Source organism: Budorcas taxicolor, chromosome 5 (genome assembly GCF_023091745.1).
Source record: "Budorcas taxicolor isolate Tak-1 chromosome 5, Takin1.1, whole genome shotgun sequence".
NCBI lineage: Eukaryota > Metazoa > Chordata > Mammalia > Artiodactyla > Bovidae > Budorcas > Budorcas taxicolor.
The window spans coordinates 111,509,514-111,537,513 of NC_068914.1; the positions used below are offsets into that span (position 1 = coordinate 111,509,514).

The window sequence follows — 28,000 nt, forward strand, 5'->3', positions numbered from 1 at the left end:
TGCTGTGGCAGCCAAAAAAAATACAAGAATACCTTAAGAGATGTTGCTTTAAACCTTATCCAGAGCAGTTAGCAAACCCAGAGAGAAAAAGAGGATGGGCTGTTGCTACTTCAGTCACTCAACAGATAGTCACTGAATACAGCCCATAACTCAGGTTCTGAGTGATATCTACCAATAAGCAGAATATTCATGTAAGTTCTGAAGAGTTTAAAAATGTTCGAAGTTTCACTTAAGCAATTCATAATACAAATCAATATTTCTGTATTTACTCATGAAAGCCCTTTTTTGAATCCTAGAATGAAGACAGAAACAGTAGAGCTTCCACCATTTCCCAGCTCGTATATTAATCAATGAGTGACAAAAAAAACCTGCTGTAAACCACTGAGATTTTGGACTCATCTAGTACGACAGCATAACCTATGGAAAGCTAATTCAGCAGCCATGTCTCCCATCATGTAAACTAGAGAAACAGCAAAGCCTATTTTCATGCAGAGTTAATGAAGTCCTTATACAAAAACCAGTGATAACTTGAGAACTAATGAAAGAAACACGAGGGGCAAAGTCATCAAGAAATGGTTAGCCCAGAAGGTTGAAAGGAGGAAGTCATACATGAATGCCATCTACTCTTAGACTTCGAACATTCATATTTCTATACATTAAAAGTAAAGCAGAGAACAGCTTATGTAAAGTTTCACATTTTACGAAACCCTTTTACAATCACCGTCATTTCACATATTGAGGCCCAATATGGTACAGTGCCCAGGAGTCCCAAGTTTTGACTGTAAAGTGTCTTCTTTTAATTACTTGGTAATTAATGCAAAGCACTGTTTTTAATCATAATAAAATGTTGGGTGGAAAGGCCCGGATAGCTCTAACAAGCATAAAATCCGCACCTACACAGCGCCGAGGACTTCAACTCGCAAGCACCGCCCTACACGGCCATCACCGAACAGTCAGCAGGACGAAAGCTTACGTCAGCAGAGTGCTTCCCCTCCCAGCCTTTTCATCCTCCACCCTTCCCGAAAGGCCAACTGGCAAGCAGAAGAACCAACGAGAGGAGCGCGAACGTGACTGGACGGCCGGGCATCACGTGATAACCACAGGGCGAGGGATTTGGCTCTGAGCAGACGGAAGCACAGCGCTGAGGATGGGGCTGGCCTAGTGTGGGAGGGGGAATTGGAAGCTTGGGGGAGGAGCCTGTGCACCAGCCACTGTCCGAGTTCTGCCGGCAATCGAGTCCGAGTGTCTGGTTATTACTGTACCGCCACTCGTGCGCCGCGGTACTACAGAGTCGCTGGGTTGCCGGGTCCGAGTAGCTGCGCGCGCGAGCGGCAGGGAATGGAAACAGAAAACACGGGCAGGTAAGGCCGGGGCGGAACACCGCCCCTCCCCCCGCGCCCCTTGCCGTGGGGCAGGCCGCGGGCGCGCGCACGCACGCACGCACGCACGCACGCACACACACGCACGCACGCACGCAGGGGTTCCTTAACGGTGTGGCCCCTGTAGCAAGGTCCGGGCCGCGCATGCGCACTGGCGGCCCTCCAGGCCACTTTTTACCGAAGTCCTTCCAGACACTTCAGTTCAGTTCAGTCGCTCAGTCGTGTCCGACTCTTTGCGACCCCGTGAATCGCAGCACGCCAGGCTTCCCTGTCCATTACCAACTCCCGGAGTTCACTCAGACTCACGTCCATCGAGTCAGTGATGCCATCCAGCCATCTCATCCTCTCGTCCCCTTCTCCTGCCCCCAATCCCTCCCAGCATCAGAGTCTTTTCCAATGAGTCAACTCTTCGCATGAGGTGGCCAAAGTACTGGAGTTTCAACTTCAGCATCATTCCCTCCAAAGAAATCCCAGGGTTGATCTCCTTCAGAATGGAGTGGTTGGATCTCCTTGCAGTCCAAGGGACTCTCAAGAGTCTTCTCCAACACCACAGTTCAAACGCATCAATTCTTCGGCGCTCAGCATTCTTCACAGTCCAACTCTCACATCCATACATGACCACAGGAAAAACCATAGCCTTGACTAGACGGACCTTAGTCGGCAAAGTAATGTCTCTGCTTTCCAGACCCTTAGTTTACATTAAATACGGTCGTAAGCAACCAGCAGTCTCCAATTAATGTTTCTTTCCGGTTACCTTTCTCCGCTGCATTTCCCTTCACCCTCTATTATCATGCACAGCTGTAAGGATGAAGTGTTATATGTATCTGTGTGTGTGTGTGTGTGTGTGTGTGTGTGTGTGTGTGTGTGTGTGTGTGTGTACAGCTGTAAGGAGGAAATGTCACATGTATCAGTGTGTGTGTGTGTGTGTCAGTCGCTCAAGTCCGACTCTTTGCGACCCCACGGACTGTAGCCCACCAGGCTTCTCGGTCCGTGGAATTCTCCAGGCAAGAATACTGGAGTGGATTGCCATTCCCTTCTCCAAAGGAACTTCCGAACCCAGGAATCAAGCTCTGGTTTCCTGCATGGCAGGCAGATTCTTTACCGTTTGAGCTACAGGGAAGTCTCTCTCTATCACTCTAGGAGTTTTCATCTCAGAGTTGTAGGTTTACTGTGGCTTTCATTCCTCAACGGTGTACCTAAGGGGCACGAGGTGGATAACGTTGCCATTCTAGAGCTCTTGAATTCTGAAACTAGCAATAATACTTCCAATAAGTTACCTAAAATTGTGTTCTAGTGGTCTTGGCGAGGATCTTAAGTATTTACTTGTCATGTGCCCTTTGGGGAATGTGAGGTGCGTGGGGAATTTTGCAAAAGCAGAGATTTCGAAATTGGAACCTCTGATGGAAAGCCAAATGAAAAACTAAGTATAATAACAGAGTCTTTTAAAAGAAAAAAAAAGTTTACATCGGAATACAATACTGTTAGACCTCATTAAGAATTATCCTGATTTGGGGCTCTAAACTTGGGGAAGACACTGAAGTTCTCTGGGCCTGTTGATGTCTTGTAAAATAGGGCATCGTGGAATCTGGTTCTGACATGAGTCAGTGTTAGGTGGAAGGAGAGTGCTTTAGTAACCAACAGAGATTGTCCTAAGAGTTTAGGGAAGGAGGTAAAGTGCAGACTTCATCCTGACATTATGAATCAAATCCTGAAATAAAGAACTCCATTTCTTTCCCTAAAGAACTTTACAAATAAAACTTGTGGAAATTGCTCCTGTCTTTATGATCTTCATTCCAATCAGAATTGAAACCTGGGTAAACGCCTACCATCAAATAGATTGCAGTCATCTCTCTTGTATCCATCGATTTGTTCCAGGCCCTTCAGAGACACCAAAATCTGTATGCTCAAGTACCTTAAGAAAAAATGGCAGAGTCCAGTTGGCCATTGTGTAGGTTCTAGAATGCACACAGGGAGTGTCTTACAGCAAAGTAATAGGTTTCTCTGGTACAATGTTTAGCTCAAAACTGTCTGACTTCTATTTGGTCTTAACTGAATCCATTGGGTTATAGACCATTTTTTATTCTGACTTGTAACATTTTCACTTTGGGAAGTATGGGTAACTCTGTGTTAATACTCTGAGGAGTATTTTGTTGGGGATTCTGAAATGGCTCAGGCCCCTGGTAATCCTGAGAAGGTAGTGCTTTGTCATCCTTGTCTTTGTGCTCATCATGAAATGTTTGGTATAGTTAATTTCCTTTTTGTTTTGGAAGAGATTAATTTCAAAAAACTACATATTATAGATGTAGACCCTTTTTTTAAGAATGAGAAGGGAGTTCAAGAATCTTAAAAAGTACTAACCAGAGAGAAGAAAAGGAAGACAAGGACCTGTGTATGTTTCTAATGAGCTCAAGCATGAAAAAGAGACTTACCAAAGATGGGAAGTAGGATGCTGAATCAATAACTGGAAAGGTGTGAAACAGACCACTGAGAATACAGACAGGAAAGATTAACCCTCAAATGAGATTGGAACTTTCTAGAAATGTTAAAGAGACTAGGAACTTGTTTTCATTAGTGTAGACAACAAGAAGGACAAGAAAGTTTTGGGTTTTCTTCCTAGTTCACTGACATGTTGTTAGATGACAGAGAACATAAGCACTTAGTTCTGATTTTGCTTTTTCATGTTAAGAAAATTGAGTGTAGATGGAAAATGGCAAATGGATGTCTGTAAGAGAGATTTAAAGCTCAACATCAATGAGGGCATTTAAGAGAAGTTTCAGCTGCTTTAGCAGAAATCATGTTTCCTGGCCCAAATCAGTTGTATTTCAAGTGAGAGGCAAGATTACAACATTCTTTAAGAATCTGTAGAAAACAGGCGAGGGGCCTAAAGACCAAATATAAACACATGGGTCCCTTTTATTTTCCAAAGGTAGACTCTGCCATGGAATTTACTTTGATTCTCAATAAAATTTTTATTTCTCAGTGGTTTTTGAGCATATTTAAAAGGATACTGATCATTAGGCAAAAGTTTGTGTTGAATAAAGCAAGACCTACCCAGCTAGGTTCTTTCCCTTTTTGATAATGATACTAGGTTAGATAGCATCAGAAGGAGATGACAGGAGTACCTAAAATATTTAATCATCTCCCGTTCCTTTGTTTTTGTTATGACAAATGTATTATATACCAGGCACTGTTTTGGGATTTTGTTTGCTTTTTTGTTTTGGTCACATGGCTTATGGGATCTTAGTTCCCCAGCCTGTGCCATCAGCAGTGGAAGCTGAGTCCAAACCACTGGACCACCAGGGAATTCCCTGCCAGTCTCTGTTTTAAGTGTTCTACATGTGTTGACTAATTTAATCCTCACAATCAATAAATTAGGTGCTTTTCTTCCTATTTTACAGATGTGGAAGCAAGGATGTGAAAAGGTTAAGGAACCTGTCTACAGGGCTAGTTAGTGGCAGAGCTGATGTTTGAATCCAGGCAGTGTAACTTTAAAGTCTAATTCCACTGCCTCTTGTGGGAAGATGAGGATGGAATGGTGGTGGTCATATTCAGTTCAGTTCAGTCGCTCAGTCGTGTCCAAGCCTTTGCCACCCCATGAACTGCAGCATACCAGGCCTGCCTGTCCATCACCAACTCCCAGAGTTCACCCAAACCCACGTCCATTGAGTTGGTGATGCCATCCAAGCATCTCATCCTCTGTCATCTCCTCCTGCCCTCAATCTTTCCCAGCATCAGGATCTTTTCAGATGAGTCAGCTCTTCGCATCAGGTCACCAAAGTACTGGAGTTTCAGCTTTAACATCAGTCCTTCCAGTGAACACCGAGGACTGATATCCTTTAGGATGAACTGGTTGGATCTCCTTGCAGTCCAAGGGACTCTCAAGAGTCTTCTCCAACACCACAGTTCAAAAGCATCAATTCTTCAGTGCTCAGCTTTCTTTATAGTCCAACTCTCACATCCATACATGACTACTGGAAAAACCATAGCCTTGACTAGATGGACCTTTGTTGACAAAGTAATGTCTCTGCTTTTTATATGCTGTCTAGGTTGGTCATAACTTTCCTTCCAAGGAGTAAGCGTCTTTTAATTTCATGGCTGCAGTCACCATCTGCAGTGATTTTGGAGCCCCCCAAAATAAAGTCAGCCACTGTTTCCCCATCTATTTGCCATGAAGTGATGGGACCAGATGCCATGATCTTCGTTTTCTGAATGTTGAGCTTTAAGCCAACTTTTTCACTCTCCTCTTTCACTTTCATCAAGAGGCTTTTTAGTTCCTCTTCACTTTCTGCCATAAGGGTGGTGTCATCTGCATATCTGAGGTTATTGATATTTCTCCCAGCAATCTTGATTCCAGCTTGTGCTTCTTCCAGCCCAGCGTTTCTCGTGATGTACTCTGCATAGAAGTTAAATAAGCAGGGTGACAATATACAGCCTTGACGTACTCCTTTTCCTATTTGGAACCAGTCTGTTGTGCCATGTCCAGTTGTAACTGTTGCTTCCTGACCTGCATACAGGTTTCTCAAGAGGCAGGTCAGGTGGTCTGGTATGCCCATCTCTTTCAAAATTTTCTACAGTTTATTGTGATCCACACAGTCAAAGGCTTTGGCATAGTCAATAAAGCAGAAATAGATGTTTTTCTGGAACTCTCTTGCATTTTCGATGATCCAGCAGATGTTGGCAATGGTGGTCATGCTGGGTGAAATCAAAACTGCTTTACTACTGAGAGTCAAAGGGAGATGGAAGAGAGGTCTATACTGATGTGCCATGTAGTCCTCCTGCCCCAGCTTTTCAGAGTTTAACAGCTTTGAGGTGCTAATGGCATGCTGATAAAATATTTGAGTGACGCAACTGTGCGAGGGGTTTGTGGAATTGATAGACTGAGTCAGAATCCAGGTTAGTCCCAACTGACTAGAATGTGAAGCATCTTTTAATGTGAGATGAGGGAGCAGCAGTGAAGGGCAGTTTTCACTGATGGTAAACTCAGTACGAATCAACAGTATAATGTGGATGCCAGCAAAGCTAATGTAATGGATTTTGTTATGTGTCTCCAGAATGAAGAATTTCATCACCCTGCTCAGTTTCAGGTCAGTGAGGCTATGGAGCATTTTTATTTTATCTCAAGCTGCAGAAAAATGATCATATAGTGAGGAAACTTGAAATTATGCTGTATGCAGAAGAGTTCAATAAATTGGGGGTTCTGGCTCATTCTGTTTTTGAGTTCACAGTATCTAAATAGACTCTGCACAGCAAGTACCCAGTAATGCATGGTGAATACACACATTCCCACTTAGCAATATTGAATGTAGACTTTAGATAGTTCAGTTCAGTTCAGTCGCTCAGTCATGTCTGACTCTTTGCAACCCCATGGGCTGCAGCACACCAGGCTTCCCTGTCCATCAGCAAATCCCGGAGTTTACTCAAACTCATTGAGTCAGTGATGCCATCCAACCATCTCATCCTCTGTCGTCCCCTTCTCCTCCCCCCTTCAATCTTTCTCAGCATCAGGGTCTTTTCCAGTGAGTCAGTTCTTTGCATCAGGTGGCCAAAGTATTGGATTTTCAGCTTCAGCATCAGTCCTTCCAGTGAATATTCTGGACTGATTTCCTTTAGGATGGACTGGTTGGATCTCCTTGCAGTCCAAGGGACTCTCAAGAGTCTTCTCCAACACCACAGTTCAAAAGCATCAATTCTTTGGCGTGCAGCTTTCTTTGTGTTCTTTTAGATAGCTAGGATAGTATTTCATCATAATTTATGTAATGGTCCCTTTTGGTTGCGCAGTTGGTTTATTCAACATTGATATTTTATAAGTGTTCAGTGTTATATATGCTTGTTTAAATGAAGGTAATAAAATGTTGCTGTGTTGGTTGTGTCTATCCAGAATTCTTATGTTGAAATCTCTAAGCCCCAGTGTGGACATTGGGAGAAGGGGTCTTTTGGAGGTGATGAGGCCATGAGGCCCAAGCCCACCTAAACGGGAGTAGTGTCTCTGTGAAAGAGGTCCCAGAGAGACCCCTCACCCCTTCTGCCATGTGAGGACACGGCAAGAAGGCAACCTGAAATGAGCCAGAAAGCAGGTACTCTCCAGACACTGAGTCTGCCAGCACTTTGAACTTGAACTTTCCAACTCCCAGAACTGTGAGACACAGATATTTGTTGTTTATAAGCTACTCAATCTGTGGTGCTTTGTATAGCAACCTGAAGGGACTAAGACAAATATATTTAGGGAAAAAGCAACTTACATCTTTTTTGTTTTAATTTCATTATACATTAAAAATAAATTTTATTATTTTAACCAGCTTTAAATGTTCAACTTAATGACTTTTATTTTATTATTTTTTAAAAATATAAATTTATTTTGATTGGAGGTTAATTACTTTACAATATTGTATTAGTTTTGCCATACATCAACATCAATCCGCCACAGGTATACACGTGTTCCCCATCCTGAACCTCCCTCCCACCTCCCTCCCCGTTGAACTTACATCTTCAACTTACATCTTTAGAACAGTGGAAAATGACTGAGGATTAAAGTTAGTCATCTTAGAGAAACTTCCAAGTGTTAGTTTTTTTAAATACAGCAAAATCCGAATTAACTGGACTCCTTACTTAATTGACTGTGTGTGTTTGTGTGTAGTTTGAGAAAGACAGTTCAAAAATGCAGACTTTATCAAATTTCAGACAGTGGTAGAAAACCAGTCCTTTGAGCATTGTTCAAGTGAAGAGGGTGTTCAGTGGAGGCTAGGAAAGAGTAGAGGGTTAACTGCAGGCAAAGGGGAGGGGTGCAAAACCATCATCATGAGAACAGACATAGATGATAGGGGACAAAAGGCAACAGGGAAGTCAAATCATTTGTCATGCTCCTGAGTTGGATATCAGGGAATTACAGAAAATTAAAATGTTTCAGGGCCTCTTCTGAGTCTGGACAGATTTGGTCCTATTTCCTGCACTCTCTCCTTATATGTGGAAATCACAGAAACCTCACCCTCATTTTCATGGGGAGGGAATGGAGGTCCTAAGACGATGAATGACTTAACTAACCGCTTCTTTTGCTGTCTCTCATACAGAGAAAATTATTGTTATAAACACTGCAGAATTCTGATACAAAGGGGCAGTTATCCTATGTTTATATATACAGCAAATGTATTTAGGAATTATATCCACATTAAGTTTGAAATAGGTTCATGCTGCTTCCAAACTTAACCTTTATTAGATAATAGGAAATGAAATTATCCAGAATTGTAGTTCATGAAGGTTTTCGTACAGGTGGAATGCTGTCTTCTGCCAAGAAGTAAGAATGTTGTAGTCCACCCTCTTTCCTTTTGTTCCACTATTGTTAGGAAGCTGTTAAGATTATCAAGCTAAATCAAATGCTCAGATAGAGTATATTTCCTCAGAACTTACACATTCTATTATCCAGAGGCTTCTCTGTTTCCTTTCTAATTCATCTTATGATAAACTGACAGGGATAATTTTAGAACAATTAAGGGACACATCTATATTATAGACAAGTTTCTGAATTTTTCTTTTCTAAATTGATACACATCTCTAAAATAAGACCGCATTTTCTCTTACTGTTTACTTTTTCTTCAGCCAGTTGACATCTAAAACTTTGATTTTCAGTTTTTGAACCTCAGAATTTAATGATCTGATAGTATGCTAACGGAGCCACATTTTGGAAATTTTTTTAAGTTCACAACCCTTTTGTAATGTGAGTGTTGTTGCCCTGATTTATATATTTTTAGGAGTGGATCTTTGTGAAGTGCTCAAAATGGGACAAATGGGTGAAACTGAGAGCCATAACAGTAAACATGGGGGAGAGTGAGATACCGTCTTGCTGACGCTGTGACAAACTAAGGACAGACCTTCCTGCATGCTTTTGGTGGCTCACTCCCTGTGACCACAGGAGTGTTCTTTTCTATATTCAAGCTGAATGGGGCTGTTGGCGTCTCAGGAACCTGTTACTGGCCACAGTCAAAAATCACATTATATTTCACTAGAATTTCCCGAGGGCAGCCACACGAGACCTCTCGACTAACTCAGCTATCTCCAGCTCTTCACTAGAATATCTGAGTCTTTAACGTGGAACAACTAGTTCGTCCAAAAGTGCTGTGAGTGTTACTAAAGGAAAGTGTGAAAAAAAAGGACATTTGACTTCGTGCCAGGCAAGGTTTAAGACCTTTGCTTCTTTTCAATTTTACATCTTAATTTCTAGTCCTTTCCTACATGCTTTCTCTATGTGCAGCCTGGGCTCACAATGCCATTTTGTATTCTTTTCCACTTTATATTAAACATTCTCTGTGCTTTTAAATATTAATAAACTTAATTTTTGTAACTGCATAGTATTCTCATGTTGATGTACTGTAGTGTACTAAATCACTGTATTGTCTTTATTTTTTGTGTAATTTGAAAACTATATTTAAAGAAATAAAACTCTTAAGATAGTTTAATATGTTTCTCACTAATCCTTCACCTTTTCTCTACCATCTTACCCCTTAAAGATAGCTTGAAGCTAAAATGCTTCTCCCGTGGTTTGTCCATTGAGTTGGGCCTCAGTTTTTCTTTCAGTATCCAGTGCTCTAGCCTAGCTACCCAACCAATAGTCTGTGACCCTGTGTCTGCATGGGCCATTTAAGTTTATCCTGGAAATGTTTTGGTTTGCCTTTTTAAAAAACAAAACAAAAAACATTTAATTAAGATATGATTTACATGTAAAGCTCACCCATTTACAATGTACTAGTTTGCTTTTTTTTTTTTAAGTTTGCCTTTTTAACCTCTGCTTTCTGAGGACCCTGTTTTCTTTCTCCACATGTCACAGAAAGAGCAAACCATTACGTAGAGTAGCTTGTCAGAGAAAACATGGCTTTTCTCTCCAAATGGTAAACGTCGTTACTCATTTTATTGCCTGGTGCTTTTCTTCCTTCTGCATATTTAATGGCATTTTTTTGGCATCAGCTGTCACTCGAGTTTCGTACGACATGTGTTTACTTCCCTAGCTTTGTGCTGATAGCAACAGCTAGAGGTAGTAGTTTGTAGCCCCCAGAAATACTTTTTAGCAGTATTGTTTAGCAGTATTGTGAAGGCCTGTGTTCCTTACATTGAACAAAACACTTCGAACAGCGTTTAAATCGTGTTCAGAAGAGAAGTTTAGAGTGGTCTTTCCCATAAATTCACAGATATTTATAGAAATATCTATTTCTAACCCTCATTTAATGGCAAAAAATCCAGCGACCATTAAAAAACAGATGGGGGGGTAGGGTCGGGAGATGGTGGTCAAAGGGCACAAACCTCAAGTTATAGGATTAACAGGTTATGGGGATCTAAAATGTACTGGATGGTGATTCTACTTAATGATCCTGAAGGATGTACTTGAAAGTTGCTGAGAGAGCAGATTTGAAAATTTTTCTCACCACAAAAAAGAAATGGTAATTAGGTGCCCTGGTGGAAATGTTGGCTAAGGCTTTGATGGTAATCATTTTGTAGTATATGTGTGTCAGGTCAGCACTGTTGTATACATTAAACTTAAACAATGTTGCAATGTATCAACTATATCTCTATAAAGCTGAACATAAAAAGGTTACATTGCAGAGGATTTCTGTGACAGGAGAATTAGATACTGAAGGTAGGAATACAAATTATTTTTGTGGATTTTTTAACTCTGTATGGGTTGGTGGGACTTTCAGCTTTGCTAGAAAATTCCCATGATCTCATTTCAGGGAAAGTATAGGCTTGCCTAACAGGACTGGTAAGTTTTACTGATGACACATCAGTGTGAGAGTTAATTATAGTTGGTTAGTAGGCACCAGGTGAAGATTGGGTAAACGTACATATGGGAATAATCTTCCTCCTCTCTTTGCTCCTGTTGTCAACTCTAAATAAATTCTATAGTGTGGTTAGAAATAATTGAATCCTGGGGGTTTTTAAGAGCAGATCATTTAAACTTAAGTTTGGGTAATTTTGTCTTCCTATCTTATCCTTAATTGTTCTTTCAGCTATTCTCTTCAGCAAGCTCAAGCTTTTTATACATTTCCACTCCAACAAATGATGACTGAAGTTCCTAATATGGCAGTTATGAATGCACAAGAAATGCCAACTGAAGTTCCAGCCCCAACACCTGCTCAGGAACCCACACAAGGTAGTTTTCGCCAGGATAGTTTAGAAAATTACCATGGCATTAGCCAACTTATTTAAGAAAGGGTTTAATGATGAATTTTAACTCTGTTTTTGTGTTAAAAAATTTAATCTACTTTTTAAGTGCTTACTGTGTTTCAGGCACTCTGATAGGTTTGAGGGGATAAAAGAACATAGCTTCTGCCCTCAAATCATCTCATAGGAGAACATAAAATTGAATATGGAACTCCTCAGCACACCAAGTGGTGAAGAGGAACACAGGATGCTGTGGGGCTGGCACCTAACTCAGACTGAGGCTCAGAGGCAGCTTCATGGAGCTCTGAAGTTCAAGGGTGAGGGAGCGGTACAGGAAGAATGGGAGGAGGAAAATTCTAGGCCGAGGGAGCGGCGTGCATCAAACTATAGACCTGAGGAAGCATGACATGGTTGAAAAACCATAATTCTCTGTCATTGGAGATTGGAGTGAAGCAAAGAAGTAGTGAGAGAGGAGTCTAGATAGGGGGCAAGCAAGGCTTGTTTAATCTAAAGAACATATGTTCTATTCTGAAGGCAATAGGAAGCTAGAGACTGAATGGAAACAGTGACTTAATAAATGGATTGACATTTGAATATTCTAGAGAATAGACTGTAACAGAGATACGTAAAATATATATCTAATAAATAAAGTAAGATGGTAGAGAGCAGGGCAGAACTTGGAGGTATGGCCATGTTAGTGGATTTCATGGAGGGGGATGAGGAAGATAGAGGAGTCTGGAAGTCACTTCCAGGCAGTTGGATGAAGGAGGTACCATTCACCAAGACAGAGAGTTAGAAGAGAAGAGGACAGATTCAGCAGTGGATTGAGGGGAGAGGGTAATGATTTTCCCCCATGCATCAGTGTGGTGTGAGGAGAGTGCTGAGTTTCAGCTTATGGTTGCAGAGCACGTGCAACTCCACTGCGTTGAAGGTCCCCCTGCTTCAACTCTTCTGTTTTTCTGGGCAGGAAGCACTAGGACAGCTACAAGCTGATGGAGGTGGATCCCTTGGCACAGGCAGTGGCTGAAGCAATGTGAGGAGAAAAGAGGACGGATGGAAGGCTCAGATGAGAAAACGCCAAATAATAGTGGAAATAGGGTGGGGGCCTGGGAGATGAAGAGCCATATTAGGGGAGTTGTGGATAAAAAGGCAAGGCTTCTTGTTGGATAATTTTATGTCACTGGTTCTTGTCCACGGGTAATTTTCCCCTGAGGGGTTTATGGCATTATCTGGAGACACTTGGTCATCATGACTGGCAGGATGCTACTGGCATCTAGTGAGTAGAGGGCACTGTTGCTAAATTATTCCGCCTAAGATGTCAGCAGGGCCAAGGTTGAGAAACTGTTTAAGGTCCTGAGATCAGAGTTCTAGTCTTACCTTTAGACAAACACTGCCAACCCAGAGAGTTCATCCCTGGCATCTCTCAATTCACCTCTTTGACTGTGTGAAGAACAGAATATACACTCAGTTCAGGGGAAAGAAGCCTGCAAACCATTTGAAGTTTTCTTCTGCTGGAAATTACGGGGAAACTGAGTTAAAAGGTTTCCTTTCCTCCCTGTTTTTCTATTTGTTCTTTCATTTGTTCATTTAATTATTTATGTATTTACATTTAGAATTCTTATAAATGGTATGTAGCTACTTTGTGTCCCTGGAGAAGCCATGATGCCAGGTAAGAGTGTGGAAAATCAATCTGTGATTGTTAAGGATCTCTCATCCCAAGAACTGCCAGCAGAGAAAGGAAGGTGGGGTTGGGACCACATAGACCCAGTTCTCTGGTGAAGGAAGGGGGAGACGTTACAGAGGAGAGTGATGTCGTGAAATAGAAGAGAAAGCTAAGGATGTTGATGGGTGACTTTTCTGGGAAAGCTGCATAAAGTTTGTAAGTTAAGGTTTTCTGCAGCTATATCCTGGAAATCATTGTGTTTCAGAGACTCCTCCAAAAGGAAGGAAAAGAAAACCCAGAACGACAGAACCAAAAACACCAGTGGAGCCCCAAAAACCTGCTGAGGCCAAAAAGTCTGGCAAGTCCACAAAGTCAAAAGAAAAGCAAGAAAAAATTACAGACACATTTAAAGTGAAAAGAAAAGTGGACCGTTTCAATGGTGTTTCAGAAGCTGAACTTCTGACCAAGACTCTACCAGACATTTTGACCTTCAATCTGGACATTGTAATTGTAAGGATTTTGTCCTCCTTCGGGTTTATAAGTAGCATTGGTGGATTAATGTGACTTAACCATATCCTTGCAAAGAGCATTTTGCCGAAAAGAACCATTTCTGAGAATCCTTTTGGTGGTAAATGGTGTCACCTTCTTCAGGTTGTATCATATGGGTGTGTTTAAGAAGGTGGGCTCTAGGACAAGGCTGTCTGGTTTCAGATGTTGCCATGTGGGTGTATGTCCATGGACAAGCCTTCCTGAACACTTAATTTGCTCGTTGATGAAGCAGGCGTGTTGATAGGATGGAGTGGGTCCTCTGGCAATTACACGAAATGATCCACATGAATCACTTAGGTTGCATGACGCTATGGTTTCTCCATGAATGATAACACTGATTTTGAACTTTGATTTTTGTCAGTAACTGTAAGAAACACCAGCATGTAGACAACTGTGTAGGTGATGTAGAGGCAGCTGCTTTTGGGGAGCTGAGAAGCAGACTTAAAGCTGGACATGAGCTCTGGTTGACTGACTGTTCCAGGACAGTTGGGAGTGAGGGTGCTAGGGATATAAGGGACTCAAACTGGTTTTTAAAAGCAACAGCAAGGAGTTCCCCATTGGCCTAGTGGTTAGGATTCCAGGCCTTCACTATCAGGGCCCAGGGTTAGTCTCTGGTCAGGGAACATTCCCCAAGTCACACAACGCAGCCACAAAGGAAAAAAAAAAATCAGCAAAACTTTAATATAAAGGAAATCTCTTTCCTCAAAATGCAATACTTTGTTCAGGTCAAGAGTAGATAATTGATAAAGCTTATGATGCTGGGTTACATTTTTATTTTAATCAATTCACCACTCCTCCACAGAACCCCTAAGACGTAAGCCTACTTTTCAAGACTAAGATATATAAACATTTTGTTTTGTAGATTGGCATAAATCCAGGACTGATGGCTGCTTACAAAGGGCATCACTACCCTGGGCCTGGAAACCATTTTTGTAAGTGGTTAACCTTCTTTTACTATTTTACTTTTAAACTAGATGTCCTTGTTAATAGTTTGGGTTTGTCTGTTTTTTTTTTTTTAAACCAAAAGGTGTTTTTAAAAAGAAACTGGTTGAGTAAGTATACATACATCTTTTCAATGTGTGTGTACACAAAAATGAAAGGTGTGAAATCCTCTGACACTTAACATTTTGGTTTATAAGAGTGGAGGGATATGGAAAGGAATACTTTCTCTTTTGTTTATTTTCAGTGAGTTTTACTATCTTTTTCTAAAACAATTTTTCTTTTTTTAGTTGTTGTCTACAGAATATTAACAGTAATCATGCCAATGCAGACACAAAACTTGATACCTTTCCAGATTTCTGCTCATCTTATTTCCTAGGAGAAATGAAATGCATTGGCCATCAAGTTGTAATAGTTAAGAAATGCTCTGATTTTAGACATTCTCTACGGATAATTTCCATCTAGCAGAAATTAGTATTAAAGACCCTCATACTTGTAGAGTGAGCTTTAAAACCAAGTATAACTCCTGTTGTATTATCTTATATATAAATCATCTAACACTGCCTAACAGACAATCAGGAGTGCAACAGATTATCAGGAAACACTAGCTGATTATCTTAGTGCACCATTTAAAAACTTCTAGGACAGGAGACTTCCCTGGCGGTCCAGTGACTCAGCACTTACACTGCAGGGGCCATGGGTTCCGTCCCTGGTCAGGGAACTAAGATCCTACATGTATGCAGTGCAGCCAAGAAAAAAGAAAAGAAAAACACTTTTAGGACAAATGATAGTAATATATTTTTAGAACTAATAACATGTTGTCTCCCTTATTTGAAAAAAAAATTTCTAGAGATATTTCACTTTTTATTTTCTCCTCTGTCAGTATGTCTGAAGCCCTGAGTCACTGGTGTATATTTTATCTGTTTGGGGTTTTCCAGGGACAGGTGGTGTTACTTCCAGTTGTTAAAAAGCTAAACAGTTTCAGAGTTTAGTACACTGTCTAGCTATATACTCAACAAGCATTTCCTTTGACCCCCTATTAAAAGGACATAAATAATAGTGATATCTCATAAGATAGCTATGATGATTAAATGAAATAATCCATATGAAGGACTTAGCATAGTACCCAGCACATAATAACTGCTTGGTATGGTATTTGACCTATGTTATAGTTTTTAAAATATACTAAATCTTTTTTTCTTTTTTTTAATTTCAAGAATAGACCCACATAATTCATGGGGCAGAAAAACCTTTGACCTTCTACAGAAATAAACTGAACTTTTTCTAAATTAAACTCTCTTGTTCACAGGGAAGTGCCTGTTTATGTCAGGGCTGAGTGAGGTCCAACTGAGTCACATGGACGATCACACTCTACCAGGGAAATATGGTATTGGATTTACCAATATGGTGGAAAGGACAACACCAGGCAGCAAGGATCTTTCCAGGTGATTATGGAACATTTGGTTTCTTAGGTTGGAACCTTGGCCATACTTGTGCCTTACACACTCCAGGAGCATCCTAGGTATCTAACTAGTTCAAGCTGAGCATAGCAGTTTTATGATTTTCTCTTTTATTGAAAGCTGTCTGCATTTAGCACATTATAAATACTGCCATATTTATATTTTGACTACTTTTTAATTCGATTTTAGTAAAGAATTTCGTGAAGGAGGACGTATTCTAGTGCAGAAATTACAGAAATATCAGCCACGAATAGCAGTGTTTAATGGAAAATGTAAGATTTACTTTTAAATTTTATCTTTTTTCTTCAATTAACATTATGGGCAATGTAAATATATTTGTATTTCATTTTAGGTATTTACGAAATTTTTAGTAAGGAAGTTTTTGGAGTAAAGGTTAAGAACTTAGAGTTTGGACTTCAACCCCATAAGATCCCAGATACAGAAACTGTAAGTCCTTAAAACTGCATTTGCAAATCAGATAAATATAAATTTTTTTCTAGCTGGTTTTCCCTTTTTATTTATTCTGTTCATTTGTAATTTTTGCCATTAAAAAAAGAACACTGTATTTTGTGGAATAATATCTGCATAGTAACTTGAACTAATTTCAGATTAATTCAGATGCTTTTACAGTTGTATTAGAAAAAGGAAACATTTGTCAGATAAATCCCTTTATAACTTTACGTTAGTTACATTATTTGGCCAAAATATTGAGAGGAGGTTGCTCACATGCTGCCTTCAAAATACATTTAACGGGATGTTCTTGCCAAATGCTAGTGGGTTAGTCCCTTATTCAGTTGTGAAACAAATATAGACACAATCCTGATCAGTGACGCTGCTTATCACCCTTTGTTGGTGTACCTCAGCCCAGTCTCATGTTAGAGCCATATAAACAGGACAGCCCAGTCGCAGACAGGCATCCTGCCAACCTGACTGGCATTTGGTGCTGTTGTCCTTATGCATAAGGGCATCATACAGTGACATGCTGGTTTTAAAACTCTATATAAATTTCTGTGGAGTTTCTGCAGACATTTGGTTCAAATTTTTCTTCTTAAATATAATTTTTTGTTTACAACTTCTGAAATAAAAATACACATGCACAGACTTCTGTGCTGTAGATGAATTTTTAAATGATAAGCCAGTGTGCCAGCAAGTTTCTGTGGAGACCTCAGAATACAGTTTCTGCCGCCAGTACATATTTTAACTTCGTTTATAATTTCTTCTGTGTTTAACTAGTAAATGTGTAATTGATAAAGTAGGTTGTAGCACTGATCACTCTTTAAATAAAGGCATACCCTTGTCTCCTTGGGTAAAATTGCAGAGATGATAGACTCCTTCCTGTAGAAGGAGCATTATTGTCCCTGAAATGCCAGAGGAGCCTTGGTATATCTCTTGGGACGTGTGATCACAGTAGTGCGATAATAAGTGAATCTGAATCATATCGAGATAGGTAGCTTTGGCTCCTACAATGATCTGTGAGTGCATTTGTCTTATAAAATTTACTCTTTATCATGAAATATTCATAGGTATTGATGATGTTAGTGATCCAGCTTTGAAAAACATCTGCTTTTTCAAGTTTCTGGATCACTTTAATTGAAGGCTGTCTTGAGATTGGAAAAATGTGCTATTACAAAAACCTGGTAGCATTTGTACCTCTGAATCAGGCTTTTCTAAATACTGCATAAGCAAAACAAAATAAGTCAATAATAGTTTGGGGTTTTTTTTCTATAATACATGGTATAGAGGCCAATTTAAAAATTAAAAATTATAAAAAATTGCAACCGGAAAGTCCATAATTGAGCAGTCTCACTCTTTTATATATAAGATGTATATTTTGATATACTCTATGAAGGACAGTTTGTCACCATCATCCAAAATGATAAATGTAAATACCCTGCTTTCTAGCTATTCCATTTCTAGAAATTTATCCAACAAATACAGTCACATATATTCAAACTTACATATGTACAAGGCTTTTCACTGCAGTTGATAATATTAAAAGATTGGAAACAGCCTAAATGCCCATAGGTAGACGCTGGTTAAATAAATTATGAAACTACTACACAGCTATAAAAAAGGAAACTTATTCTGATATAGATACCTGATACAGAGTTATCTCTGAGAGACATTGTTGAGTGAAAAACCAGGGTGCAGGACAGGGAGTAGAGCATGTTACCATTTGTATGTTTTTTTTTTTAATTTGATTCTAAATTCATGGAATATCTCTGGAACTAACAATGTAGATTGCCTTTGGGAAGGAGAACTAGGTGGATAGAAACAGAATTAGGAGGAAAGACTTTTCATTGTATAATTATATGCCCTTTTGTACAAACACTGGGGGAAAAGACTCATTGGTTTTATTGACTTTGTAATAAGTAAATATTAGAAATTTGAACTCAGACACAACTGCTGTTACTGATTTTGCATATATTGATATGTGGTAAGTATCAAGTTATTGACCCAAAGGAAAAGAAGGTCTCTAATCTCAATATGGAGAAGGAGATAGCACCCCACTCCAGTACTCTTGCCTGGAAAATCCCATGGACGGAGGAGTCTGGTAGGCAGCATTCCATGGGGTCGCTGAGGGTCAGACACGACTGAGTGACTTTCCTTTCACTTTTCACTTTCATGCATTGGAGAAGGGAATGGCAACCCACTCCAGTGTTCTTGCCTGGAGAATCCCAGGGACTGGGGAGCCTGGTGGGCTGCCGTCTATGGGGTTGCACGGAGTCGGACACAACTGAAGTGACTTAGCAGCCAATCTCAGTATGAGTGGATTCAATGGAATTATAAGGTTTCTGTAACTGTGAAATGTTGCGATTCCAGCTCTGCTATGTGATGCCATCATCCAGTGCAAGATGTGCGCAGTTTCCTCGTGCTCAGGACAAAGTGCATTACTACATTAAGCTGAAGGACTTAAGAGATCAGTTGAAAGGCATTGAACGAAACACAGACGTTCAAGAAGTGCAATATACATTTGACCTACAGCTCGCCCAAGGTGCGTTACCATTAGTCAGTCCTGTTGTTCATGCCATGTATATCTACCTTATAGAAAGTATGTTGTGAATTTAAAAGCAGTAGAAAAGAAAACGATTTATTGGCAGCCAGAGTGTTCTGATAACAAGTGTTAGTCACTTTTAAAATCTCCTTTTACCAAGGGCTTCCAGTCTAATCCAAGTGTTCCTACATATGCTGAGAAGCAGGAGTGTAGGTCACCTAAAATTAAATCTCATAGGCTTTTACAGTTCTTAGGAGTTTATATTGTTTATGTTAAAAAGAGTTTAATATGAAAGTTGTTTCCGTGGATGTGAAATTCAACAAAAAGATTTATTCTTGATAATTGCCGAATAAAGCTATCTTCAAAATTGTTACACAAAATCAGTTTTAAATCCCTCTTACCCTCCTCACAGAGGATGCAAAGAAGATGGCTGTGAAGGAAGAAAAATACGACCCGGGTTATGAAGCAGCGTATGGCGGTGCTTACAATGAAAACCCCTGCCCTGGTGAACCTTGTGGATTCTCTTCAAATGGGCTGGGTATGTCCCCTCCCCCTTGTTTGTCCCTTTCAAAGACTTGGCCAGGATTGGGGGAAAGAGGGTTTTGTTTTTTTGTTTTTTTAAGAGAGTTAATTACTGAAGAATGGGAATGGAAATACAAAAATCTATTTAGTGACTGGGGGACTTCCCTGGTAGTCCAGTGGTTAGAATATCGCCTTACACTACAGAGGGCCTAAGTTCGAGCCCTGGTTGGGGAGCTAAGATCCCACATGCCTTGCAGCTAGGAAACCAAAATAGAAGCAATATTGTAACAAATTTAATAAAGACTTTTAAAATGGTCCACATTAAAAAAAAAATCTTTAAAAAGTCTATTTAGTGATTGAGAGTGAAAATTCAATGGTTATTTGATGTTCAACTACACAGGCTTTTACAACTCATTTTCGTGAAGTTACTGACTCGAAGTCCTCCTTGGTGCATTTCCCTCCTTGAATAACAAGAATTTATCAGTCCTGTATCTTAGAATAGAAATTTAAGTTGTATTCAAGAAGCTTGCTTAGCTATTTTTAGTAGCAACTCTGCTACAATAAACTGTTAAAATCTCCTAATTATATCACTTAAAGCTTTTAAATAGAGTAATGTTCTTCTCCTCCCTCCCACACCCCCATCCCAGCTGCTGACAATGGAGAATCAACTTTCAGTGACATTCCAAACGGACAGTGGATGACCCAGTCATTTACAGACGAGATCCCTTCATTTAGTAATCACTGTGGGACGCAAGAACAAGAAGGAAACCACGTTTAAGGATGGTGTTTTTCAGCCCTGCTTAAATGCTGCAGTTTTAATGCAGTTGTCAAGTGGCCCTCGGTTTGCTAGCTGAAGCATTTTATTCGTATGTTATTCAGGTGTTGTAATCAAGGTACAGTGGAGTCAACTGTACGGACCTAAGTAGTTTGGAAGGAAAAGGGTTTTTCTGTATATGAGTTTTTGTATTTGAATTAACCATCATTCCAGCTTTTTTATAAAACTGTATTTCATTTATGAAGAAATTAATTTTCTTTTGGGCGTCACTTTTAACCTGTAATTTAAAAATGCAGGAGTCTGCCTCTTTACACTTGACTATGAACTGTGCATAAACTTAGATGCACCATTCTCCCTTTTCATGCCTAAGAAGGGCATGCTGCTAATAAGATTCCTGCTGGTAAAGAGACACGTGTGCTGATTTTCATCTATGAGCTTAACCCTTGATGGAGTCTCATCTGGTAGTTTTTCACAGTGTTTAATAGGCTTCCTGACTTGTGGTCACACTCAGGCCTCCTTGCTTTACCAGTGGTGAGCATTTGTGAGGTTGTTTTGCAGTAGAAATATAGAGTATGGCCTTGCAGCAGCAAGGTTAACCCGGCCTTACCTGTCAGGGCATGAGCCCTGCCTTTGGTCCTCTCACCCCCATCTGCTGATCCTCTAGTAGGAAGAAACTATTCTGCTGAGATGGTAAGTTCCAGAGAGTGCAGAAAACCTTTTAAACTTTCCTACTTCATCTGTGTTTTACTTGAGAGACATAACATTTGATAGGAAGGAGACTGAACTTCTCTCTCAGTATCTATCACCATTCTAATTTTATCCTCCTTGACTTTTAGCATGTAACATAGAAATGATGAGAAATGAACTTTCAGGCTGAGTAACAAGAGGCTGGATGTTGTTTGATAATCTTATTTAAACTGGTGCTTTATGTACATGAGATATACTAAAATAAATAATACAGAATTTTTCTTGCTAGATAAATCAAGTAAGCCAGTAATTTTTTTAAAATTATCTGCATCATTGCTGTTTGTTACTGTGGACTAAGTGAACCTCATGTCAAGGTTAGTTTGAAATAATGTACTTTTGTGATTTTCTAATGCATATTCCATGGTGCTACAAATAGTCCAGACTACTAGGCCTGGTGGATATCAAAGCTGGGTATTCAGAAATGCCACTTGCATTTACTCCTGATCACAGCTGAATATTCTGATTTTATTCCTACCCAGGGAGCATGTTGTTTCTCAATATGAAAATATTTATGAAGTTTTTTTTTCCTAAAAGATTATATAGCCTGTTCTTTTTATAATAAGAGATACAAATTCTTGTGAATTTTAACATGGTTTTTAGCTGTAGCCATGATGGATTTTATTTTTCCTTTAGTCTAGGTCAAGCCATGTAAAAGTCATTCATGTTATTTAAATCGTGTACTGTATTGCTGTTTACATGGATGTTTTGTGCAGGTGCTTTTACGTGCCTTGCATCAGGGATTAGGAACAATTTAATTATTTTTTCATGGGATTATGTAGAGCATGAAAGCATTATGTATTGCTTTGGTTTTTAATGATTGTAGTCTTTACATAGATTGGGTTTTTTTTTTGAGTGGAGAAAATATCCTTTAAATTATGGTGGACACTCACTAGAGAATGGGTTTTAAGGATTTTTCCAAGCATACAATAATGGTGTTTTTCATTAAATATGACAGACGAATAGTACATGTTGATATACACTATACATGAGAATATGAGACTTTTTCATTAAATAATATTGAAAAAGTTTTAAAATTCATTTGAAAGTCTGATTGTTTTTTACAATAAAAAATATTGAGAATGATTATCCTTAAGTTGCAGTGTTTTCTGTAGCAAGACTCTGGTATTCTTTCCCTTGTTAATCTGAGATCAGTTTACTGCTATTATATTTAGCATGTAGAATAATAGATTATGAAAATCATTAAAAGTCTATGAATATTTTATTTTTTTAGACATTCCCATTTTAAATGTAACATATTGTTCTACAGAAGACAACATTGGCAACTCATTAAAAAAATAGCTACATGTAAAAAATACATTTAGAAATTTTTAAAATTTATGGCTGTAATTTTCATTCAGAGTTAATAAGCAAATTGCTGAAACCTAGCTCGGTTTATTTCTTTGCAATAATATATTTCACTCACATAATCTATAATTGTCACATGTATTTAAGGAACTAAATCAATACCTATAGGGTTCAAGGTACTATTTTGTACACAGTAGGGTTTTTTGTTTCTGTGGATCATTTGTATCAGGTTCTATTCACAAAGAACAATGGTATAATAGTCTACAAATGGACAGTTCCACATATTTGTACAGGAAATATTTTAAATGTCGAATTTTATCAGCTGTTGGGGTGGTGGAGTTTAAATATCCCTGCCGGGTCAGGAACAAACCAGCTCTCCCATAAATCATTGTGGACACTTGGGAAGTCCCACGGTTTATGTCTTCCATTCCAGTGGAGTAGTTTTGCCTCCTGCAGAAAATGCTCTGAATATCTGGTATCTGGATTCCAGCCTTGATTGTTTAGGGAACAATAATAGGTTCATTAGAAAAGTAAAATTTTATATTAAAAATTGAATACAAGTTCATTCTAAAGGAAAAAAAAGGGATAAATTGATGGGTATACAATGAAGAATTTATCCCAACCCTGATTTTCAAAGAAACAACTGTTAAAAGAGTTTCTTGTGAAATTCTTCCAGTAATGTTCTACCGGTATACCTATGTGTGTATTTTTGTACCTTGCCTTTTTTTTCAAAGATGAATATTTTTATGATAAAAGGTACAATTCACAAAGAAAATAGACATCATAAACTGTTAAACACCTAACAACAAAGAAAGATACATAAAGCAAAAATCAGAAGAAATATAAGGGAAAAGAAAAAAATATATAATCATAGTGAGACACATTAACATTTCTCAGAATATTTTATCAAGTACAGAAAAAATAATAGCATCTTGAATGATGTCACTAATAATTTAATAGATTTCTATGTATATATATCCTACATAAATATATTTAAAATTTTCTATCTCATACATTGTTATTAGATTTCAATAGGACTGTACCTTGCCTTTTGAAAATTACTATCTTGGAAAACTTTCCACAGCAGCACATGTGAATTCACTGAATCATTTTTAATAATTGCATAGAATGGATATGATTATTTACTGAGTTCCTTATTAAGGACATTTAGGTTCTGTCCCTTCACAAGCAAAAGTTGTTAAAAGATTGCTAAGTTGTTACAAAAACGGCTACAGTAAACAGCCTTCTATGCATGTCTCTACAGATGTATCTGTAGGATAAAATCTTGTAGTTGGAATTGCTAGATTGAAGGGTCTGTGACTTTTAAATTTTGATGAGGGATTGTCAAATTATCCCCCAAAGAATTTACATCATTTCCCTCCTGCCCAGAGTTTACAGGAGTTCTTTCTCTGCCTTGCTATCCTTAATATGGCAGCATTTTATTTTAGGCAGTCTCATTTTTATCCTCTAAAATGTGACTGAGAATAAGATCTGCTTTTATCAAACAACTGTCTCTATTTGAATATTTTTCCCCTCATAAGTAACTGCTTAGAGACTACGCCTAACCCTGATATTGTTATTAGGCAGGATATTTTTAGGGTGTATCTTCCAGAAGTACATTAAGATCTTGTGAATGTAACTTTTTTTTTAAATATCCTCTGTTGTGTTACATTTTCTTTCTATGAAAGGGAATGTGTATTTTCAAACAACTAAAAGTCCATTGAGGCAAAAGAGGATGAATAGCTAGAATATTATAGTTTTAACGTATGATATAAGTGGGAAAAAAAATCCTACACCTTTCTTCTGTTATTCATAAACATAGTTGTGTAGGTAGTTTCGGAAGAGGAGCTAGGTGTTCGGGCTATAGTAGCATCATTGGAATAATTATCATGTAGAAGAATCTACGCAGGAAATGCTCATTTGGAGAGTGGAGCCTTCACGTGGGGTCATCTCCAGGAAGCAGAAGAGCAAGTCTCAGCCCCACAACTGAAGGACTCTGTAGGGACTTGCAGCTTTGCTTTTCACTAAGTTTCGCAAATTTTTAAAACCTTAAGCCTTAACTGTTTAGACCCAAACTTAATAGCCATTAATGTTAATACTGCTTACTGCTTTAGAACACTCGAAAATGGAATCATTTTTCAGATGATTTCTGTGTAGCTTTACTTTGCAGACCATCCCCAATTCCAAAACCTTCAGCGCAGATGCAGGCTCTGTTCTATAAGAAAAAATGACTCCTCTCCCTTAGAAGGTTCTGTCCCTTCCTGCTTGTCAGTAAATTAGATAATTCGTAAAATGTAATTCTGAGTCTCTGTTCCAAGATCATTAACTTCCCTAACCCAGTCTAAGCTCCACATCACTGTTCCTACACATATTTTATAGCTATTCTACTTTGATGGGATTTTCTCCACACTCATCACTTGACCTAACAGTTAGCCCGGCATTATAAAGCAAATCAAATGAAATATTAGTATCCTCAGTGTCCCCATATCACTCTTCTGTGCATACAGATGTTCAGGAAAACCAGGAGTGATACTAGTGAGGAGACAGGAACTATTTATGCAGCATCATAAAGAGGAGACGGTCATGCAGTTTCCACAGTTCTGACCTTCCTTCTACAAGGGACAGTAGGAGACATGCCGTCTTGCAGGATTGTTGAGAGAAGTGACGTTCATAGCAACCCCCAGAGCCTCACCCAGGGCTTGGCAGTGTATGCCCACAATCCATTGTCTCCAGTTCTAAAGTAATCAATCCCCAAATGTTTGAAAGCAAAAGGATTTTTAATAACTTCTTTGGCAGCAACATCTAAAACCCCCTCAGTGTATTGCATAATGTAAGTATATGCACATTACCTTTTAAAATTTCAGAACGTTTCTAAGTTTCTAAACAGGTCTGGCCCAGTGGGTTTGGCAAATGGGTTGGGGCCATACATTTGAAAGAAAGTGAATGTCTTCTGTGTCAGGCTCTGTTCTAAGCAGTTTACACATATTAAGTAATTTAATCCTTGTAAAAACTTAATAAGGTTATATTAGCTTCCATTTACAAGTGAAGAAACTAAGGCACAGAGGGCTTCAGTAACTTGCCTAAGGTCTTAGATAATAGCAAAGTTGGGATTCCAGTCCATACCCCAGAGCCTGTACTCCTGTAGTGAAGAGTGAATAAAAGACTTGAGGGACTCACATAGTATACAGTCAGCAAGCAGTTTTTTCCTAAAAGATAAATTACAGAACTTGCCTTGTGGTCCAGTGGTTAAAAATCTGCCTGGCAATGCAAGGGTCACAGGTTTGATCCCTGGTCAGGAAACTACGATCCCACATGCCTCAGGGTAATAACTAAAGTCACTGACTGCGATGACTGAGCCTGTGCTCTAGAGTTCATGCTCTGCAACAAGGTAAACCACGAAAATGAGAGGCCCACACGTCACAACTAGAGAACGCCTGTGCCCTGCAACAAACACCCAGCACAGCCAAAAAAATAAGATAAATTGCCAGCTATCTAAATTCATCATCAACTATTATGCTAATTCATTTGGTTCTGTCCACTATAGGTTACTGCAAGAGAGCAGTAAAGGCATGTGGAAAAGTTCTGCCAGTGAACATTGTATCTCAACAAAAGTCCATGTTTATTGAGCACATACTATATGCTAAGCATGATTCCAGTTGCTTTTCCTGAAGTGCTTTTCCTAGAGACATCTCTCAGGTTATTTTTTTTATCAGCTGCAGTTGCAGAATCTGAGCAGTGAAGGTTAAATAATGTATCCCGGGTGAGATCCCAGGTCACCTGGAGGATTTGAGTTGAGGAAGCTGGTATAATAGCACACTCTTCTCACCTTGGTCCTCACAGCATCTATAAAATGTACCTTGGTGTTCTAAAATACGTACCCAGGTGCCTTATGTGCCATAGCGGGTTGATGGTGGAGTATTTCCCGTGAAACACAATCAGCATTGGGGAGGTGGCTACCCCTCCTCCCAGCGAGCTGCTGTAGAGATTTTCCCTAAGAAACAGAATAGAAAAGCAACAGTTGGCCTGGAGTCCCACAGACTCAGATGAAGTAAAATCTAATCATTTTAAAAGGTTTGGCACAATGGTAAAGAATCCGCCTGCCAAAAAGGAGACATGGGTTCTACCCCTGGGTCAGGAAGATCCCCTGGAGAAGGAAAGGGCAACCCACTCCAGTATTCTTCCCTGGGAAATCTCATGGACAGAGCAACCTGGTGGGCTACAGACCATTGGGGTTGCAAAGAGTCAGGCATGACTTAGCAGCTGAGCATGCAGAAGACAACCCCTTACTGAATAATAAGCCTATGGTCTGATTTTTCTCCAACTTTTTATTTTGAAAGTTGTTAAACCTACCCAAAATTGTAAGAATACCATGAACTCCTATATGCTTTACCTTGATTCACAGAATATCAATATTTTGCTGTTTTACTTCTCAGGCTTTTTTATAGCAAACATTGAAGATCCCAAATTCTAATCCTACATTATTTAGAATGACTTTACTTAACAAATTCAAGGTTATGATAATGTTAAAAATATCCAGATTTAAAAGATGGACAGGATATACACTGCCATGGTAACAGTGGTTGTTATTTTTATTATCACTTAAAATTTCAATAATGAAAAATGATTTAATAAATTCAACCTTTAAAAAGTTAACTTTATAAAATAATTATTAAATCTGTGTAAGGAGAAGCTCTACTAAGATAAATGATTTGTAGTTGAAAAGGTTCACTGGCATTCTGGGAGAAGATTTAAAATCCCATTATTTAACAACATATTAGAAAATGTTTATATTAATAAGGGATTGCACAGGATCTCACTGCCTCTGACATATCATTTGAGAATAGCTTTTTCATCCACTGATCCCTTTTTTCTCAACAGTGCCTCTGTAAGAAAATCTGACCTCAGATTTCTAACCCCTGAGCTATGCATAGAAAATTAATGGAATAATGTTGTTCCTGAGCATGGAAAAAATGATAGAGGCCCACACATACTCCACATTTTTTTGCATCCATTTCTCCAACTGCTTGGTGATCCGCTGGTGCTTCCATTCTGTCATGTTGGCAACAATCACACCAGGATTGAAAGAGCAAGTGCTGGGGCTGATGCCAAGGTCTTTTATCGTCTTCTTCCGGTAGTCCAGATAGCCCATATATGTGTTCTATAAAGGAAAAGGATACACATGCTTTTGAGCAAGGAATCTTTTGTTTCTGGAAAATAACCACTTTCTTTAAATAACCACTTTCTTGAAACCATTAGGCAGTACCTGGGCTTCCTCCTGGGCACTGGCCACTTCCAGTGCTTTCCCAGTTTTCTCTTGGTTCCCCAACCTCTGAACGCTGGGTGCCCCTAGTCTCATGTCTGGCATCTGCTCATTTCTCCAGCACGAACTCCCTCAACAGCGTCATCTGGCTCTAAATCTGGGACATCCGGGACCTCTCTGGGTTTCCAGCTCCACTATATTGGCCAACTCGTCTGTCTGGTTGCTTAGTAAAGCAGGTCTCCTTAGAGCCCCAAACTGACCCC

At 39.2% G+C, this 28,000-nt stretch overlaps 2 protein-coding genes across 2 annotated transcripts in view; one reads left to right on the forward strand and one right to left on the reverse strand.

Annotated features, from left to right (window-relative positions):
* The first annotated feature begins 1,246 nt into the window (after window positions 1–1,246).
* TDG (thymine DNA glycosylase) lies at window positions 1,247–20,678 on the forward strand. Its single transcript, XM_052640882.1, has 10 exons — window positions 1,247–1,361; window positions 11,369–11,511; window positions 13,451–13,695; window positions 14,597–14,666; window positions 15,983–16,118; window positions 16,323–16,405; window positions 16,486–16,580; window positions 18,957–19,128; window positions 19,541–19,666; window positions 20,298–20,678. Exons 1-10 carry the CDS (start codon window positions 1,339–1,341, stop codon window positions 20,426–20,428), a joined length of 1,224 nt encoding a protein of 407 aa, XP_052496842.1. The 5' UTR covers window positions 1,247–1,338; the 3' UTR covers window positions 20,429–20,678.
* Window positions 20,679–22,524: 1,846 nt separating this feature from the next.
* The window catches only part of GLT8D2 (glycosyltransferase 8 domain containing 2), a 35,979-nt gene continuing 30,503 nt past the window's right edge, over window positions 22,525–28,000 (reverse strand). The window contains exons 8-10 of the mRNA XM_052640923.1: window positions 27,469–27,635; window positions 26,356–26,468; window positions 22,525–22,968 (exon numbers count right to left, since the gene is read on the reverse strand). Coding sequence (XP_052496883.1) covers window positions 22,796–22,968; window positions 26,356–26,468; window positions 27,469–27,635 — 453 coding nt within the window. The 3' untranslated portion in view covers window positions 22,525–22,795. The remainder of the gene's footprint in view (window positions 22,969–26,355; window positions 26,469–27,468; window positions 27,636–28,000) is intronic.